Consider the following 18,123-nt stretch of genomic DNA (forward strand, 5'->3'; position numbering starts at 1 on the left):
AACTTGAGGGTACAACCATGTGTAAATCTCTTTAGTGGCAGTGTTGGCTCTAAAAAGAACCGGTGTGGTCTCAACGTTTCGAACAGTATACTCTGGTTGTCTTCAGGAGACTGATTAACAAGTTTTGTTTGAAGCTTTGCATGGTGTGGATAAGTAGGAAGAAACAATAAATAAATAGTCAACTTGTGGGTACAACTATGTGTAAATCATTTAGGGTGAGTGTTGGCTCTGAAAAGAGCCGGTGTGGTCTCAACGTTTCGAACAGTATACTCTGCTCGTGTTCAGGAGAAGCAGGACGAGCAGAGTATACTGTTCTGTTATAGTTTCTTCTTAAAAACACCCTTGTGTGCTTTAAGATTCATAATAAGGCTTCAGGCCTGAACTTTGTTATTATTTGAGTGAGAAATTACCTCTTTCTCAAAAATCTTTTACTACGGCAGGGGAAAATCTACGAATTCATAAAAAAAAGTCAACCCATCGAAGTCCATACCTGTTTACTACTTTGAATAAGTCTTAAACACATGTTGACATTAACCATCAACAAAAAGCCCCCCCCCCTTCCCCTTTCTCTCCGGAAATGACTGAGTCCTTGTTTATCCGCCAAATCATAATTTTACTCCAGTAATGACAAGCTTGTTCTTGTGGCATTACGCCGCAATTCAGGCGTGACGAAGTGGAGTGCCAATCACTTGTGAGAGGAGAGACATCTCCATTCGTCAGGACGAGGGCGAAGAAGAAAGAAAAAACCAGAGTTTTCTTTTTGTTCTGTGAAGGGTTCCGTCACCATGGCAACAAGAAGGTACCCCTCTCTTCATTGGTGATTGGGAAACGGATTCTATTTTAGCTGTAGTCTCACGGACCGCGAGATCAATGTTTCATTCTGAGAGTAAATGATCAAGGGTGCGGATCTCTGTCTCTTTTTTTCCCCCCACTACGTTTGGATACCAAAACAAAACCGAGAGAGAGTTTTTTGTTTCAACTTGGCAAAGATGTCTGGATATTTGCTTACGTTGGTTTGTTTGGTATTAAGTGCGCTGATACTAACGATGGGGCCACATCCTGCAGATACAACGCTATTAACAGGTAAGCAATTGATTTGCAACTACTTTTCAAATTATTTTGTTCTTAAAGGCAGTGGTACATTCTCAAAACAACTATTAGCGTCAAACCTTACTTGGTGACGAGTAATGGGGAGAGGTTGATGGTATAAAACATTGTGCGAAACGGCTCCCTCTGAAGTGCCATAGTTTTCGAGAAAGAAGTAATTTTCCACGAATTTGATTTCGAGACCTCAGATTTAGAACTTGAGGTCTCGAAATCAACCATCTAAACGCACACAACTTCGTGTGACAAGGGTGTGTTTTTTCTTTCATTATTATCTCACAAGTTTGATGACCGATTGAGTTCAAATTTTCACAGGTTTGTTATTTTATACATATGTTTAGATACACCAATTGTGAAGGCTAGTCTTTGACAATTACCAATAGTGTCCACTGCTTTTAAGCTAAATTAATATGCATCGGGTATAAAGAATATTCCTTTTTGGTCTGTACCCATATATTCCGATCCAGTACTTTGAAAACAAATTTCCACATGCATATTACTTGGGTGGGAATCGAACCCACGACTTTTGCAATTTTGGAGCAGTGTCATCCCAACTACATTTGTTATCTTGTAATAAAACCCAGGAAGCCTCATATCAGTAAAATTACTCTCTAAAAGATTTACACTGAAATTTATTAGATTCAATTGAAACTAGGGAAAGCTACTTGTTTCCATTGATTAAAAAAAACAAATCTGTGAAAAATTTGAACTTGATTGGTCATCGAAGTTGCAAAAGATTAATGACGGAAAACACCCCTATAGCACAATTTGTCTGCTTCCAGATGCCTAATTTGTTTTGACCAGTTTCAAATATTTGAGTGAGAAGTACCTCTTTCTCAAAATTGTACGTACTTCAGAGAGAGAGAGCCGTTTCTCACAATGTTTCATACACTATCAACAGCTCTCCGTTGCTCGTTGGCAAGTAAGTTGTTTTGCTAAAAACTATTTTGAGTAATAAATTACCAATAGTGTCCAGTGCCTAAAGTTATGGGTTCTTTAACGTGCACTATAAATCTTAGTACGGGGCCTCCCGTCGATTTCACAAAACTCTTCCTAACTTAGGATTAGTCTTAGGAGTTTAGGACGAGTTCAGTTCCGTAGCCGAAGACGTAAGGACGCATGGAACCCATACTAAGTTAGGGCGGGTTACTTGTCCTAACTCGAGATAATACGAGTCCTAACTCTTTGTGAAATCGACGGCTGCGGCTTAAGTTCCCGGCTTAAGGTCCCGTCTGAAGGGCAAACCATTTATGGCTAAGTATCTTGCTCGAGGAAACAGTTGTCACGAACGGGACTCGAATCCTGTGCTAATCAGAAACACCAGAGCTTGCGTCATTTTGCTCTAAAACAAAACACGTAGCTTAACAAATTTTGGTAGTATATATATTGACAATTAAGGTTTACACTTTCAATACCGATGTGTTGTTTGAGCCATTCGATTGTTTAAATCACTTAATAAAAAAACCGTGTATAATATAATTTACCTGAGAAAATTTCATTTCAAATAGTTGTCACGATTTTAAGATAACGCCAAATATCCGGCGCGAATAATGTCCACGCAGGAAGAAAAATCCCTAACAGTAAATACGCAACCTAGTAATTTTCTTATAGTCAAATTTGGGGATAATAATTTATGTTTTTGTACAAAGCCACAGTTAGTTCGAAGTGAAATGCTTCCCAAAATGCACTCTGCTGTTCTTCATTACCAAACCTATCAGACCCTTGAATGCCTCAGAGATTATTGTTACAGGTAATATTTTGGCGGTTTACTAACTAAATGAAAACAAGATTGGTAGCTACTGGAAACGAATATAATTTGATTCTGAAGGCTCACCAAATAGCCTTTTTCACCAAATCCAAATCAGAGAAGCGATTCCTTCCGAATCCTTTCAAAATCAAGAATTTTTTGTTTTTAAGACAGTGGACACTATTGTTAATTGTCAAAGACCAGTCTCCTCACTTATTGTATTTCAACGTATGCATAAAATAACCAACCTGTGAAAATTTGAGCTCGATTGGGAGTTGCGAGATAACTAAGAAAGAAGAAAAAACCTTGTCACACAAAGTTGTGTACTTTTAGATGCTTGATTTCGAGACCTCAAATTCTAAACTTGAGGTCTCGATATCAAATTCGTGGAAAATTACTTCTTTCTCGAAACTCTGTCACTTCAGAAGGGTACAATAATGTGGACTGTGTTTTCAGTCCCTATCCCGACTGCGTGTGTTTTCCCTGGAAATAATTCACTGGGGTTTTACCTCCCACATTTAGAACTGCAACTTCCTTCCTTGTCTTCTCTGGGTTCTTGGCTAGTACATTGGTTTTAATTTCGCTTTTCTGTGAGTCCTTTTTAGCTTCACAACCAGAATAAATGAAATGAAATTCAAAATGAAATTTTGATCTTTAAAAAGAAAAATCTCTGACTTAATTTTCCTGAAACCCGATGCCCCCTCCCCTCCCCCACTATTTGCTTGTCATGAACATTCATAAGCTGTTAGTGTGCTTTTTGTGCATTTCGTACGCACACAAAGCTGTAGCTTATTAATAACAGAAAAAGGTGGTGTAATGTGAATGCTGATTCTTATTTAGCCCCGGGGTGGGTGCTGTTTACATTGCTATAACACTTGCAGTCACTGCTCGATTACATTGATTTTAATGGGAGATTACATTACGGCTTCGGTCTCACACACCCAACAGTTTCTGTGCTGCCTATATAGCTGGACATGCCTAATTATTTCCACACAACTGAGTGAGGCTAAAGAACTTTTTATTGTATCGTCACAACCCGAGTTTTTGCAAGCCGAGATTGGGAAAACTATGGAAAGTCAAAAACAGAATAGCCATATAGTTTGATAGGAATGTTATACAAATACTCGAAAAATATTTTGTTGTTTTTTGGAAACAATAGTTCTGCTCGTGAATCTTTACCGGAAAATGTTGAGTTTGGTCAAATTTTTTGTTAATAACACGCGTTTTGCTATCATGGAAAGGTCTATAAAACACTCGAAGTACATCTGCTTTGTGTTTTTTCGTTCTACAAAATTGGGTGGGTGAGGGGGGGGGGGCGTGTAGTGTAAGAGGGGCATGTAAGTGAAATATATTATTGCTTGTGACACTCCAACCCCCAACCTTTAGGTCCATCCTTTCTGGCATGTATAAATCTGTTCATGGGGGATAGCAATATCGACTCTCGGGCGCAGGCCTTTGTGAAATATTACTGCCGTGATACAAGGATTAAAGTGATTTTCTTTCAATTTCAAGGAAATTTGATTCCCAATATCTCATCAGTCTGGAGCTCATGTATTGATAAATGTCACCATATTTTTATTTTTTACTTTTGATGTTAATTTTGTTTATGTATTGTATTTTATGTTTGACCTTTGATTTGTAGGTATTTTAATGTTTTTTTTAACTACTATAAATCATGTTATTTAGCCTAACTGGCCGTGAGAATGATTTTTACTTTAATAAACCATTTCAAATCAAATCAAATAATAAAATAGGGTAGTCGGTCAGACCTGATGAAGCATTACATTGTTATCGTGAAGGGGAAACAAAATGACTGTTTCTCAACTAACATGTTTTAATATCTCCACTCAGAAGGAATTTTCAGGCAGAGAAAGAGCCATTGAATAATAATTCCACACGTTTCAATCAAGGGATCGTGCTGATATTTAAAAAAAAAAATGTTAAATTAAATTTAATACAATTTAAAAACTAACTTTATTTATCATAGATTAGGCAATTACTAATTATTAAACATTTCAATCTAGGCCACTATGACCAGTGGATGACCAAGGCTTATGTTAATTCTGACCGTGTTTTAAAGGCACTGGACACCTTTGATTGTCAAAGACCAGTGTCCTCACTTGATGTACCCCCAACATATGCATAAAATAACAAACCTGTGAAAATTTGGACTAAATTGGTAGCGAAGTTGAAAAAGAACAATGAAAGAAAAACACCCTTTTGTTTTACAAATTTGTGTGTTTTCACTTTATATGAAAGGCTTCAGGCCTGAAGTCTTTTTGAGTGAGAAATTACATATAAAAAAAACTACGTTTCTTCGGAGGGAGCCGTTTCTCACAATGTTTTATACTACCAACAGCTCCCCATTGCTCCTTACTAAGAAAGTATGCGGATTGTATAACTTCAACTGAGACTACAATGGTTGTCGTAAATGCAAATGAATACGAGTATCAATGGACTCATACAAATTTAAAACATGAATATTTTTAAAGATCTATCGCAAATTACAAAATATCTTATAACGTCCTTTCACATCCCGCCCGATGGCGAATTATAATTTCGCACCGTTATTAGTGTTCCCAGCCTTAATCTGTGATCTGCAAATCTCTAAAAATTTACCCGGCGGCCATTGTTTCAGTCGGTCGTAATTTGCATGTTGTTGGCAATGGGATTGCCATTGCCTTCGAATGTGGTGTTCTTTGACATTAGAATTCAATGCGAAAAGAAACTGTGGTTTCCTACTCTGTGTAGGCCTAGGCCTATACCGTTTTTTAAAGGGACACTTAATAATAATAATAATAACATTTGTATAGCGCTTTGTACGGGCGTTTCAAAGCGCTTTAACATTGTTTCAAATCAATGGTACTACAAAACTATTGGTTATTATTATTGTTTATTTATTTATTCGGCCATTTCAAACAGGACAATAACAATACATGTAATTGCAAATAAGATTGTAGTTATAGGGGGAAAAATAGAAAAAACATGTTGAACAGAACGACATGAAGGCATACATGCTAAATAGTGGCAACTATAAAGCACTGGTCCTGAATGATGATGACTGACATAAAGGTTTGGATACAACAATAACATGTGAAGAATAGATGAGAGAGTAGGGTAGATTGGGAGATGACAGGAAAACAGGGTGGGAGAGGGAAGAGCAGGGAACTAGGGACAGAGACAATCCATTTCAAGCTGGCCAGGATTAAGAAACGAGTACTTAAGTTACCCTTTGACCATCCCAGTCTACAACAGCTTTCGATAGTATTCAAAGCATTGTGAGAAACATTTCACTTTCGAAGCTATGTGGTGGTTATGTAGAAAAAGAATATTTTGATTCCACACAATTAGAATCTGAGACGCGTTGGATTGCTGTAACGCATTTCAGATTATGTATTCTTAGCCGTTTTCTACCTGTGCGTGGACATACTCGCTCCCGTCCCGGCGATATCTCACTCATAAACGACTTTTTCGAAACTAAGTATTCACTTGTTAGTTTTATTGTATAGAAACATCTACATTTGATTAAAACGGCTCCAGAAAATCCAAAGGTATATGCTATGCCTTTGAATGAGATGTAACTATGATATTTCAAAGAGCACTCCGTTTTCTTATCACTTGGAGTCTCGCCTTGCCTGTCAATTTCAAGGTAAACAGGTGAAATTAATTGTATCTGTTTGCGTTGATATGGGACGATACACAAAGAAAATATTTGAGAACAAAATTTAATAACTTATTAATATGTAAGGATAGTAACCCCAATTTGCGAAAAGCTCCGTTACGTATATAATCACCCTCAAAATGTCATAGTTGGGAGCTCCAATTTGTAAAGCCGCTTTGCAGCGTGGGGGAACAACAAAGAAAACTCCCACAAATGGCAGAAGTGTTTTTAGTTTTTCCAAACCTAGGTTGGGGCCTGATTTCTTAATCGATAATTACGAAAAATTAAGAAGTGTACACATATCAAAATGACATTAGAGTGGTGAACAAATTCAAAACAAGATACCATGTCCGTTAAAAACATTCCGCTCGAGTAGCTGTTCAAAGACACTGGACACCTTTGGTAATTGTCAAAGACCAGTACTTGGTGCATCTCAACATATATGCATAAAATAACAAACTATTGAATTTTTTTTACTCAAATGGCCATCGAGGTTGCAAGAGAATAATGAAGAAAAAAACACCCTTGTTGCCCAAATTTGTGTGTTTTAGATCCCTTCAAAAGGCTTCAGGCCTGAAGTATTCATATTTGAGTGAAAATTACCCCCCTTTCTAAAAAACTACGTCACTTCAGAGGGAGCCGCATACGCTTGGATAGACCAATGGAGAACACTGGTCTTTGACAAAATATCAAAGGTGCCCAGTGCCTTTAAAACACCCTGTGAGCATTTCCCCCCTCATACGCCAACGCTCCCCGTTTGCCCCTTTAGTCCACTCAAGTCACCTCGTCAACCCTTCGTCGGTATATTAATAAAAAACTATCCCCTCTCTGTATATAGGACTCAATGAATTGTTTATGAAGATTGAGTATGGGAGCAAGGATTAGAAGGGGAAAAAACTGATTAATGGAACCATGTATTAATGACATTTTTTTGAATTTGCCGACCGAGAGAACAGGAAGAAGACAAAGGTGCCAACAAGAAAGAACAAAACCACCAAAGGCCTACCATCTGTCATTGTGGTTACGATAAAATGTCTCAATAAATTATTCATGGCTGGATTTTGTATTTCATGGAATTTTGATTCAGTTTGCTTTTTATTTTATTCTGTCCAAAACTAGTGACATTTATGTTCTTATTTTGTGTCATGAATCTTTCATCATACTGGTGTGCAATTGCCGTGAGTTGTTTTTTGTTGCATGGAAATGCAATTTGGAATGCATTTTAGGGACCTTGTTAAGATTCATCTGGGACAACCAAGGAAAAAATTATATCCATAAAAAAGGGCTTGTCGGAGAAAACATGGGAGAAGTTCACTGTGCACATGGTTACACTGTTTTAGAAACCGCAGAGACTTGGACATCTTTGGTAATCTTCAAAGACCAATATTCTCACTTGGTGTATCCTCACGAATCGACACTTTAGAGTCAATTCTCTGACTTGAACTACCTATACCGATTCCATTAAGTGTGTAACAGTTTCAATGAATTGGATTTCTCAACAATAATGATGGGTTCGTAAGATTGCCCATGTCACATAATTATCAATGCTAAGCTACCATTCATGAATGATTTGGTGTACGATCTTCTAAGAGAACTACGTGGGCCAACAGAGGCCACCAACAAAGCTCTCATAACTGCATAGTCAAATACCGTCTTTATTAATAAGGAGAACTTGCATCTTCATCAAAAGACCGCCATCATTTCAAATTATCATTGACATTGATATGGTATAAGTAGCTTTATATTTTTTAAAAGACTTTGTTTAACTTTTACAAATTGTGTCTATGCACATGTGAGTGTGAATACTTGGTTACAGTTTACTACATAGTCTGTCGGAAATTTAAAAAACCTTTCCTGTCAACTCAGGAACACTTGCACTTTTCATCAAAGGGCAACCGTCATTTCAATGTTAATAACATTTAATATACTAAAATGATCTTCATCTTGTTCGTGAGTAGTTAATTTAACCTAATTAATTTATACAAATTGTGTCTATGTACATGCAGTTGGTGCCGACTTGGTTATCTGTATAGGCCAGCTGTTAAAGTGTACTCTGTCCAAACTCGTCACTCTGAAAGTACAGAGTGTTTTAATCAGGGGAGATTTAAAAGATTTAAACACAGTTTATGACTCCTTAAGTTGATCTAATTAATTTTGGGGACTTTGTCAAACGATGTATGGTCATTTTAATAAGTATTTTTTGAAAACTTGTAAAGGCATATTTTCAAAACTAGATTAAAAACTTTCCTGATTAAATCACGATTGCTCGTTCTATGTTGTTTATTCATGTTATTTTTTTTTGTGAACAGCAATAGAAACAATACGAAGATATATCAATTTATAGAAAAAAAACAGAGGGGAAATGGATTAAAGCCGTTGGACACTTTCGGTAAACAGTATTGTCCAAAAGCCCACACTTCGTGTATCACAACTTATGTATAACAAACCTGTAAAAATTTAGGCTCAATCCGTCATCGGAGTCGGGAGAAAATAACGGGAAAACCCACCATTGTTTCCGCACGTTTCGCCGTGTCATGACGTGTGTTAACAATAAATCCGTAATTCTCGATATCGAGAATTGATAATTGTTTTAATGTTTTCTCAAAAAGTAAAGCATTTCATGGAATAATATTTCAAGATTACCTTATGTAACCCTGTAGGTTATTTGTAAATCTGTGATTTGTTTTATAATATTTGTTTCTGTTCCGAAAGTGTCCAATTGCTTTAAGGGAAAGATCCAGGAAAAAGCGGGAAAATTATAGCAAATCAATATTAATTATAATTTAATAAAATAACATAAAGATATCAAGACGAAATGAGTTACGGATGCAGGACCGTAACCTTAAAAACCAGGTGCCCGGAAACAACGCGAATTGCTCTTCCAGACAGCAACGTCATCATTTGCGGTGTTAAAGAGCAACTTGTGACGTTTGATCATTTCTTGCGAAATGTATTTCCCATCAAAGTGCAAAGCCATTATGTGTCGGAAGTCATTTATATTCTAATATCGTAATTTGAGGTCACGTTGAAATATGTAAAAAAGAGGTAACTGTAGTAGCCGGAAAATGTATACTATGGAAGTAGGTCTCTTGGAGAAGTTGAGGTTTTCTATATGCCTCGAAATAAATCATTAAGTTGCCTTGGATCGGTCGAGTTGGTCTTTGAAAAGCGTTTGTAACCGTTTTTTAAAAAATGAATATGGGTAGAAAGATGTTGTAAAAGTAGAACACAATGATCCACACAAACATGCCTCGAAATTGCACGGTTTTCCTTTTACCTCGTCGACTAACACGGTCGGCCAATTATGGGAGTCAAATTTTTGACTCCCATGTAATGGCCGACCGTTTAGTTCGCACAGTAAAAGGAAAACCAGGCAATTTTGAGGCAAACGTGTGTGGATCATTGTATTCTACTTTTAAAACATCTTTCCAACCATATGCATTTTATAATAAAAAACGGTTACAAACGCTTTTTGTAGACCAACTCGTCCGATCCAAGGCATTGTGTTCCTTTAAATACATGACAAAAGGCCCTGGCAGCAGGTTCATTTAGTCCATATAATTACGAAATATAACATAGTAGGATTTGAAACTTTGCATGGTGGAAACACGATAATAGTAACAACACTATGTAACGATAATCTTTAAATGGGATGGGGTGATTCTGAAAAGAACCGTTGCTTTCAACTCGAGATAGTAAAGGATTGCGGTAACACCATGTAATGATAATCTCAAAATAAATTGGGGTGGCTCTGAAAAGACCCTTTAATTTCAACTCGACGTTTCGATCAGTATGCTCTAATCGTCTTCTGAGTCATAGTAGTGACTTCTTATAAAGCGCTTATAATTATCCGTCACTCAATTACGCACCGATTGTATGGGTGCGTTCGTTTAGCTTCCCTGGGTCGACCCCGGTGTGTGACATTTTTTTTCTAGGGCGAACGTGTGCAGATAATTACCCACGTTCGTCCTAGAAAAAAAAACCGCCGCACACTGGGGTCGACCCAGGGAAGCTAAACGAACGCACCCTATATACCACAGAACGGTGGTGGATTTCACAAATGAAATACTCATGTAATACTCATCCTAACTTAGGACTTGCTTTAAGTTTGTAATAATCTCCTATTGGATTAGTCCTGAGTTAGGATAGTCACAACTCTTTGTGAAATCTGAGCATGGTATCCGGATTCTGCTAAGCAGGACTTCCTCATGCATAGACATTTTTGCAAAAATATTGTTGTTCTGTATGTTTGTTTAAATTGTTTTCATTTTGTTTTTGCAGGTGGCAGAGGAGGGGCAAGTCAAGAGAGCGTCATGGGATTTAAACGGGCGATAAAACAAAGAACAACAAGAGATTTGTGTGCAACAATAAGGAATGAATATCTAGGATGTGGTGAGTCTTTTTACTTGTGTTTTGTTTAAAGGGTGTTGATACCTTTGAAGATCAATTTTTGTGTCATGACATGAATCCCTATACTCACTGTGAATGAATTTGCACGTTAAATAATTTACCTGTAGTAAGTTCATCTTCAACCAGAAGGTCAAATCTGGGCATGTTGGCTAATTTAACCTGTTTTTGAAATCCGGGCGTTATTAGCTCAATTCCTAAGAGATTTGAACTTGAGCTGTCTCAAACCGAGCTAAGCTACATAATGTAATTACGTTATTGGATTTCCCAAGAACACAGAGAGATGATGGTTGTTGTCAGTCAGTATCAAGTTTTGTGTCAACGAGCCGGCAGGGCAAATCATCACAGTCAAAGGCGTTGTTATTACAACTAGACTAAACCTTTCTGCTTTCTACCATACCTTAAAAGCCACTGGACACCTTTGGTAATTGTCAAAGACTAGTATTCTAAGTAATTGTCAAAGACTATAGTGTTCTAAGTTGAAGTATCCCCAACAAACAACAAACCTGTGAAAATGTGACTCAATTGGTCATCGAAGTTGCAAGATGAAAGAAAAAAACACCCTTGTTGCACAACTTTCTGTGTTTCCAGATGCATAATCTGAAGATTTTATTATTTGAGCAAGAAATTACCCCTTTTTCAAAAACTACGTTACTTCAGAGGGAGCCGTTTCTCACAATGTGTTGTACCACCAACAACTCTCCATTGGTCGTTACCAAATAAGTTTTTGTGCAAACAATTTCTTTGAGTAGTCACCAATAGTGTCCAGTACCATGTAGGTGTACAATACAAAAAACAACCTATTTTCGATAAAATAAATCTAGATTCTCTCATCAATCTGAAAGGATCAATTGAAAAACCCTGCCAGGTTTTTTTTGGTCAACAATTGGAAAAAAACCGCTTTGTATGATTTGGTCTTCACACTTTTGGTGACCTTTGGTGAACAACGGAGGTAAAATTTCCCATAGGGCGAAATATGGGTGTTTTTTTACGCTGAGTTTGTGTGTTTGATGCGGAGTTGATGAATTTCAAAATTCTGAAGATTCATGTTTTAAAACGAAAAGGGAAGAAAAAAACACGCAAATAACTTTCAATAATATCATAGCTTCAATATAGAAATATCTTTATCTAGGTGTGTAGCGTACATAGTTTCAGTGCCTAGTGCAGAAAGTTTGACCTTTCAAGCGCTGACGTCATAGGTCACATAGTACCGAATGTAAACAAAATCAAAATGTCAATCACAAACTTAAGTAATAAATATCTTCGATATTTTTAAAAACTTGCCACAAAGTTATCATTTCATTAAGTTCTGCTTAATGACAAAGAAAACATAACGCTGGCCGTAAGAATGATTTTTTGTTTGTGTTTTTGCAACAACAAAAAAGGCACAATTTACTTTACCGTAACAAGCTACATGATATTTTATTTACTGTGGACAACATTTGGGTGCTATAATCGTGTGCTTACCTCAATTTGAGTGAAATTTGTTTCAGTTAGGCTATTCCTTTTAATACTCGACATACTGTCCATATTCGCCACTCATGATGCAATGTTGAGGTTTACGATTCAAAAATATCTCTTGGCCTAGTAAAGTTTGAACTTAGCATGCCAAAAATACTACATTATTTAAAAAACGATTAATATACGGTAGTGTGAAGCTCTAAATACAATTATATTTTGCAATATTATGACCCCTATAAACATCATAAAAAGCCAGACACTTCGGCGATGATAAGACGCAGCACTCAAAATGTACATGCAAAATTGTGGTGGGTCCCCCCCCCCCCTCCCCACCCCATCCCTTTACTGTTGCAAAATCAGGCACTCTGAAAGAGCTATGGTCAACGAAACTAGACTAATGTAGTTTGGGCGTCCCATGCCTTGTAACCTTTTGCCATTTCTCTCTTCCCCCTTCCCTCTGTACTTTATCTAATAACATTACATCGTTACTGAGGAAAACCTCTACACTTTCATACTGTAATCAAGACGCTGTTTTCACCGTGGAGCGACAAAATCTCAATGTACAGCTCTTTATATCTAGTAGGGTTTGAAGTTGAATGGAAACTTGCTTTTTACTATGAACTGTCTTGAGAGCCAAGATACCTCTCCACAAAAGAAGTGAAGTAAAATCTTCATAAAATTAGTTGTTACGATCTCAACGCATTTTCAACGGTCGTTGTTGTAATCGAAGTATTAAAACGTAATCATAAATTATAAATTTTTAGTTGAGTTTCAATTAACGAGCAATAATGATTATGCAACAACGACAATGACAACGACAACTACAACGACAACGACAGCGACAGCGACAGCGACAGCGACAGCGACAGCGACAGCGACAGCGACAGCGACAGCGACAGCGACAGCGACAGCGACAGCGACAGCGACAGCGACAGCGACAGCGACAGCGACAGCGACAGCGACAGCGACAGCGACAGCGACAGCGACAGCGACAGCGACAGCGACAGCGACAGCGACAGCGACAGCGACAGCGACAGCGACAGCGACAGCGACAGCGACAGCGACAGCGACAGCGACAGCGACAGCGACAGCGACAGCGACAGCGACAGCGACAGCGACAACGACAGCGACAACGACAGCGACAGCGACAGCGACAACGACAACGACAACGACAGCGACAACGACAGCGACAGCGACAGCGCCAGCGACAACGACAACGACAACAACAACGACAACGACAATGACAGCGACAACGACAACGACAGCCACAGCAACGACAGCGGCAGCTACAGTGACAGCGACAGCCAAAACGACAACAACAACGAAAACGACTATGACTATAACAATGACAACAACAACAACAGCAACAACACAACCACCACCATAAACAACAACAACAACATGACCAATTTATAATTGAAAGCTCTTACCACTTTATCTAGAGGCTGTAGTTTTCCATCTGTCCCCTCAGAGAGGAGGTTCGAGAATTTCTTGTCCACATCGCATTGAGGATTTGATTGGTTGAGGGTCCAATAAGATTTGAAGCCTCATTCCTTGGAGTAGATGACTGATTGAATAGGTTTTTCCCCTCATCTACGGGGGCGTCATCAACCAGCAAGAACTTTTTTTTAATCATGGAACACCGAAGTGACCAGGGATCGATCCCTTATATCTACTGTTTTGATAAACCGTTATACGTAGAAAATTGTGTTTTCTCCCACAGCGTGACGATTGGAATTCATCAATGGGGGAAAATGTCACCAACCTCAACCCACCAAACGGTTTCTTCGCATCTAATCACACAAAAAAGAAAAACAGAAGAGAGGGAATTGTTAGGGGGTAGACATTTCACTAAACCAGGTCAAGGTTTTATAGTTGATGCGAAAGCCGAACACGGAATAATGTTCAGACTTTAAAGGAGCAACTTGAAATGTGATGCTATACAATAATTTGTTTCGTCCATTCAACATTAACATGACTGGAAATTGGTTTGTAGAATTTGAAGGAGATTGGTGAAAGTTAAGTCAGGGAGGTGAAGGTTAAAGCATTGGAGTTTAGAAGATGAAGAAGGGAGATCAACGTTGAAAATATTGTGGTGTATTTTGTTTTTACACCGGCCAAGTCGTGAATATTGGCGTCAATATTGGCGTCAATTTTTGCAACTTGGGGTAAAAGTCGCAAATATTGGCGTCAATATTGGCGTCAATATATATTTGCGATGTCCCTTTAAAGCCACCATAGTTTTGTACTGTAGACTGCCAATTCCTGTCACGAATAGGAGACTACGTTCTGCGCCTTTTGACATAATCCTCCAATAGGGAACATAATTAACGTAGTCTCCTCTACAGACAGGAATTGACAGTGTTACAGTACAAAACACCTCGCTGCGGTGTAAACAAAATGCAGGCGGACAATATCACAATAGGGCGTCAGTGCATGTTGTTAATATCCATAACTATTTACGAGAGAAATGATTTCTTTATCCCTTGTTAATACTTCCAATGTATTTTTTTTGTATATTCTGTTTTCTTTCTATGCAGCAACCAATGGGTGCAGAGACGCTAAAGATACTGCATACGCAACGCATTGTGGTAAGTACACTTCTTGAAAAAGAAAACAATCATAATCGCCATGACCAAATGAGGGCGCTGTAGACCTAAGCAAGCCAGCCTAGTTTAGAATCACTGTTAGTATTTTCTTGTTCTAAAATATCATCTATCGGTTACGTTAAAGAAACATTTCAACGATCAGTCATTACTTTGTGAAAACAATTAATTTGGCATAATGGTGTCTTGCCGACTTGTCGGTCAATGCTCTGACCACATTTCATGACCACATTACATGATAACACTGCACTCTTTTACCCAAAACTAACGATCACTAAATATTTTTGGTAATTGTCAAAGACCAGTATTCTCACTTGGTGTATCCCAACATATTATGCATAAACTAACAAATCTGTGATATAGGCTCAATTGGTCATCGAAGTTGCACGAGAATAATGAAAGAAAAACACACTTGTTGCGCAAAATGTGTGTGCTTTCAGGTGCCTGAAAGGGCTTCAGGGAGTCGTTTCTCACAATGTTGTATACTATCAACGGCTCTCCTTTGCTCTTTATAAACATAAAATGACAAAGTTTGAGATCGATCATCGATCGGCCACGTGGGTCACTAGAAAAAAAGTGAAAAACCGATTACAAATTTTGCATGAAATTGATTAAAATATGAGTAAAATATTAGTAAAACGCTCACTGAATGTTAAACTCTAAGTAGGAAATTAGTTTAATTCATTTCTCATCAAATGTGACATTTCAGACAGAAATATTTCAAGGGACGTTTCCTACTATCATCATCATTAGACCGTGTAAGTTTTATGTAAATCTGTGATCTTAGACGAATTTTGTTCCTACCAATTGGTAATGTTCCTTTAACAAACTTGCAAAGTAACACCCGAATATACTTTCCCTTTGAACACACAGGAGCGAGAAAGAGGACATTCAATGTCGACAGCAGTCAGTTCTACCTACGCCCGCGAAACTATAGAGGGCCTCGTCACTGACCAGCTGCGCCCAAAAGAGGACACCCCTCCGCGTTCGTTAACGCACCGTAAGTACCTCAGTTTTATGTCACAAGAAAAACAACCCAAAGTTAATTTTGCTTAATAAATGATTTTCCTGCACTTGAACCTGCGACCTCCAGATGAACGTGCCAGCGCCCTACAACCTGAGCAACAGAGCAAGTTCGATCAACGACCAAAGTTAACCATAGTTCGATCGACTAACTCCATAGAGTTATGATATGTTAGGCCGTGTCCGAAACGACGACCTCGGCTACAGCTACGTCTAGATTAGCGGGTCTACCAGTGTTGAAGAATAGCAGACGCGCGCGATCTAGCCGTAGCTGTAGCCGAAGTCGCCGTTTCGGACACGGCCTAACTATGACTAACTCTGATCGAACCCGCGTTTGTCAACGATAGTTGGACCAGTCTAGTCGACTATTCGCGACCATCCACTCGAGGCTGGTTGAGGTTGGTCGCATCGTTGGTTACAAATAGCAATTTGTCACATCACAGTGTGCTGCATGCAGAGAGGACCAGTTCTTCTTAAAATAGCTGAAAAGAGGTGAGTATGGACTTTTTATGTGTTCACGGCATAGAGCTTTGGTTCACGGTCATCTTGTTCACATACGGTCGCTAGAAAACGACAAGAGTCGTTCGCACTTTTATTTCAGCGCGCATGCCCTTCGTACGTACGTCACGAACTAACCACTAGTCGACGATTGTACCCTGATCGAACTTGCTCCTAGTTCATTTCTTGTTCGGGTGCCAAACTTGTAACCGCAATTTGATTTGATACAAACAAGAAACAACTCGGGAAGCATGTATAGCAGAGGGGTCACTTCAAGTCTTTAGACTTGATTCCAAGTCTGTAATTGTGGTTTTCTATCTACCTGATCGCTTCGCTTGGCCCCAGCGGCCAGGTCTATATCCAGGACCGATGGGATGGGCGAATCAGCTAGCACAGATTCTTGTTTAGGAAGTATGTCATGCCTGCTGTGCATAGAAATAGAAGTGCAGTGTGAGTGTAATGCATGACGGGACTGAGAAGTAACCAATGAGCGTGCTTGATACGTTTGCCCATCCCAACGCATTGGCGCCGGGGCCGGGGACGAGCGAACCTGATAGCCAGCCAGTACACTAATGCCTGAAAGAGCGCCCTCTCCTAGATAAACCTCCGTCATTACCAAAAATATAATTTTTAATAAAAAATATATCAACAACAATGACTTGTGCCTGTGATATTTTTTTCACAGGACTCGGGAAAGTACTGAGTATACAGTGCTAACACACATCGGTGTATGGGTAAAAACCAAAATTAATATTCTTTATCCCCGATGCAAACTTAACATCTATTATAACAATGACTTAATGCGCCGTGCACAAGGGCAGTCTGAGGAGAGGCTGATGTACAAAACAAAGATAGTATAGACACCTTTTTAATGCAACAACCAACATCACAGCCCGATTATTGAGTAATTTAAAGTTACTGTACACCTTTGGTAATTGTCAAAGACCAGTCTTTTCACTTGGTGTATCTAAACATATGCACAAAATAACAAACCTGTGGAAATTTCAGCTCAAGTCGTCGTCGAAGTTGCGAGATAATAATGGAAAATAATTGTCACACGAAAATGTTATTCTGAGGTCTCGAAATCAAACTAAAACATTTTAGTGGAAAATTACTTTACTTCGGAGGGAGCTCTTTCTCACAATATGTTAAACTTTAAACAGCTCTCCGTTAGCAAGTAAGTTTTTATGCTGACAAATATTTTGACTAATTACAAATAGTGTCCAGTGCCTTAAATAATCATGTTTTTTTTCTTTTCTTTTTTTCTCTTCGAAGGGTTGGCGGTGATTTGAATTTAAAGTGACCTTACTGACAGACGGACCGAATGGAAGATGAATTTTAAACCGTACAATCTACTGATACTACTTCTTTTGACTCCATTTGGGACTCCTTGAACAACATGTTTAATTTTGAGAGGGTAGTTTTCATATTTTGTAAACCTTTCGTGGTGTGCAGTCTTAATTATTGACTTGTATTTTGTTTTCTTTATTATTTTATGCAATTTTTTAAAGGCACTGGACACCATTGGTAATTTCTCAAAATAATTGTTAGCATAAGACCTTGGTAACGAGTAATGGAGAGCTGTTGATAGTTTATATAAAAACACGGTGAGAAAA

General features: G+C 38.4%; 1 protein-coding gene across 1 annotated transcript; it reads left to right on the forward strand.

The window, feature by feature from the left end:
* The first annotated feature begins 874 nt into the window (after window positions 1-874).
* On the forward strand, window positions 875-15,980 carry LOC117296155. The gene is made up of 4 exons (XM_033779038.1): window positions 875-1,083; window positions 10,794-10,904; window positions 14,921-14,971; window positions 15,860-15,980. Exons 1-4 carry the CDS (start codon window positions 891-893, stop codon window positions 15,937-15,939), a joined length of 435 nt encoding a protein of 144 aa, XP_033634929.1. The 5' UTR covers window positions 875-890; the 3' UTR covers window positions 15,940-15,980.
* The last annotated feature ends 2,143 nt before the right edge of the window (window positions 15,981-18,123 follow it).

The sequence above is a fragment of the Asterias rubens genome, chromosome 10 (assembly GCF_902459465.1).
Source record: "Asterias rubens chromosome 10, eAstRub1.3, whole genome shotgun sequence".
Classification (NCBI taxonomy): Eukaryota; Metazoa; Echinodermata; class Asteroidea; order Forcipulatida; family Asteriidae; genus Asterias; species Asterias rubens.

Excerpts from the sequence above, each read along its gene's own strand:
- LOC117296155 (XM_033779038.1), top strand. The coding sequence starts at position 891 with ATGATCAAGGGTGCGGATCTCTGTCTCTTTTTTTCCCCCCACTACGTT. Across the intron at positions 1,084-10,793 it reads AGATACAACGCTATTAACAG|GTGGCAGAGGAGGGGCAAGT; the intron begins GTAAGCAATTGA and ends TTGTTTTTGCAG. Across the intron at positions 14,972-15,859 it reads TGCATACGCAACGCATTGTG|GAGCGAGAAAGAGGACATTC; the intron begins GTAAGTACACTT and ends TTGAACACACAG.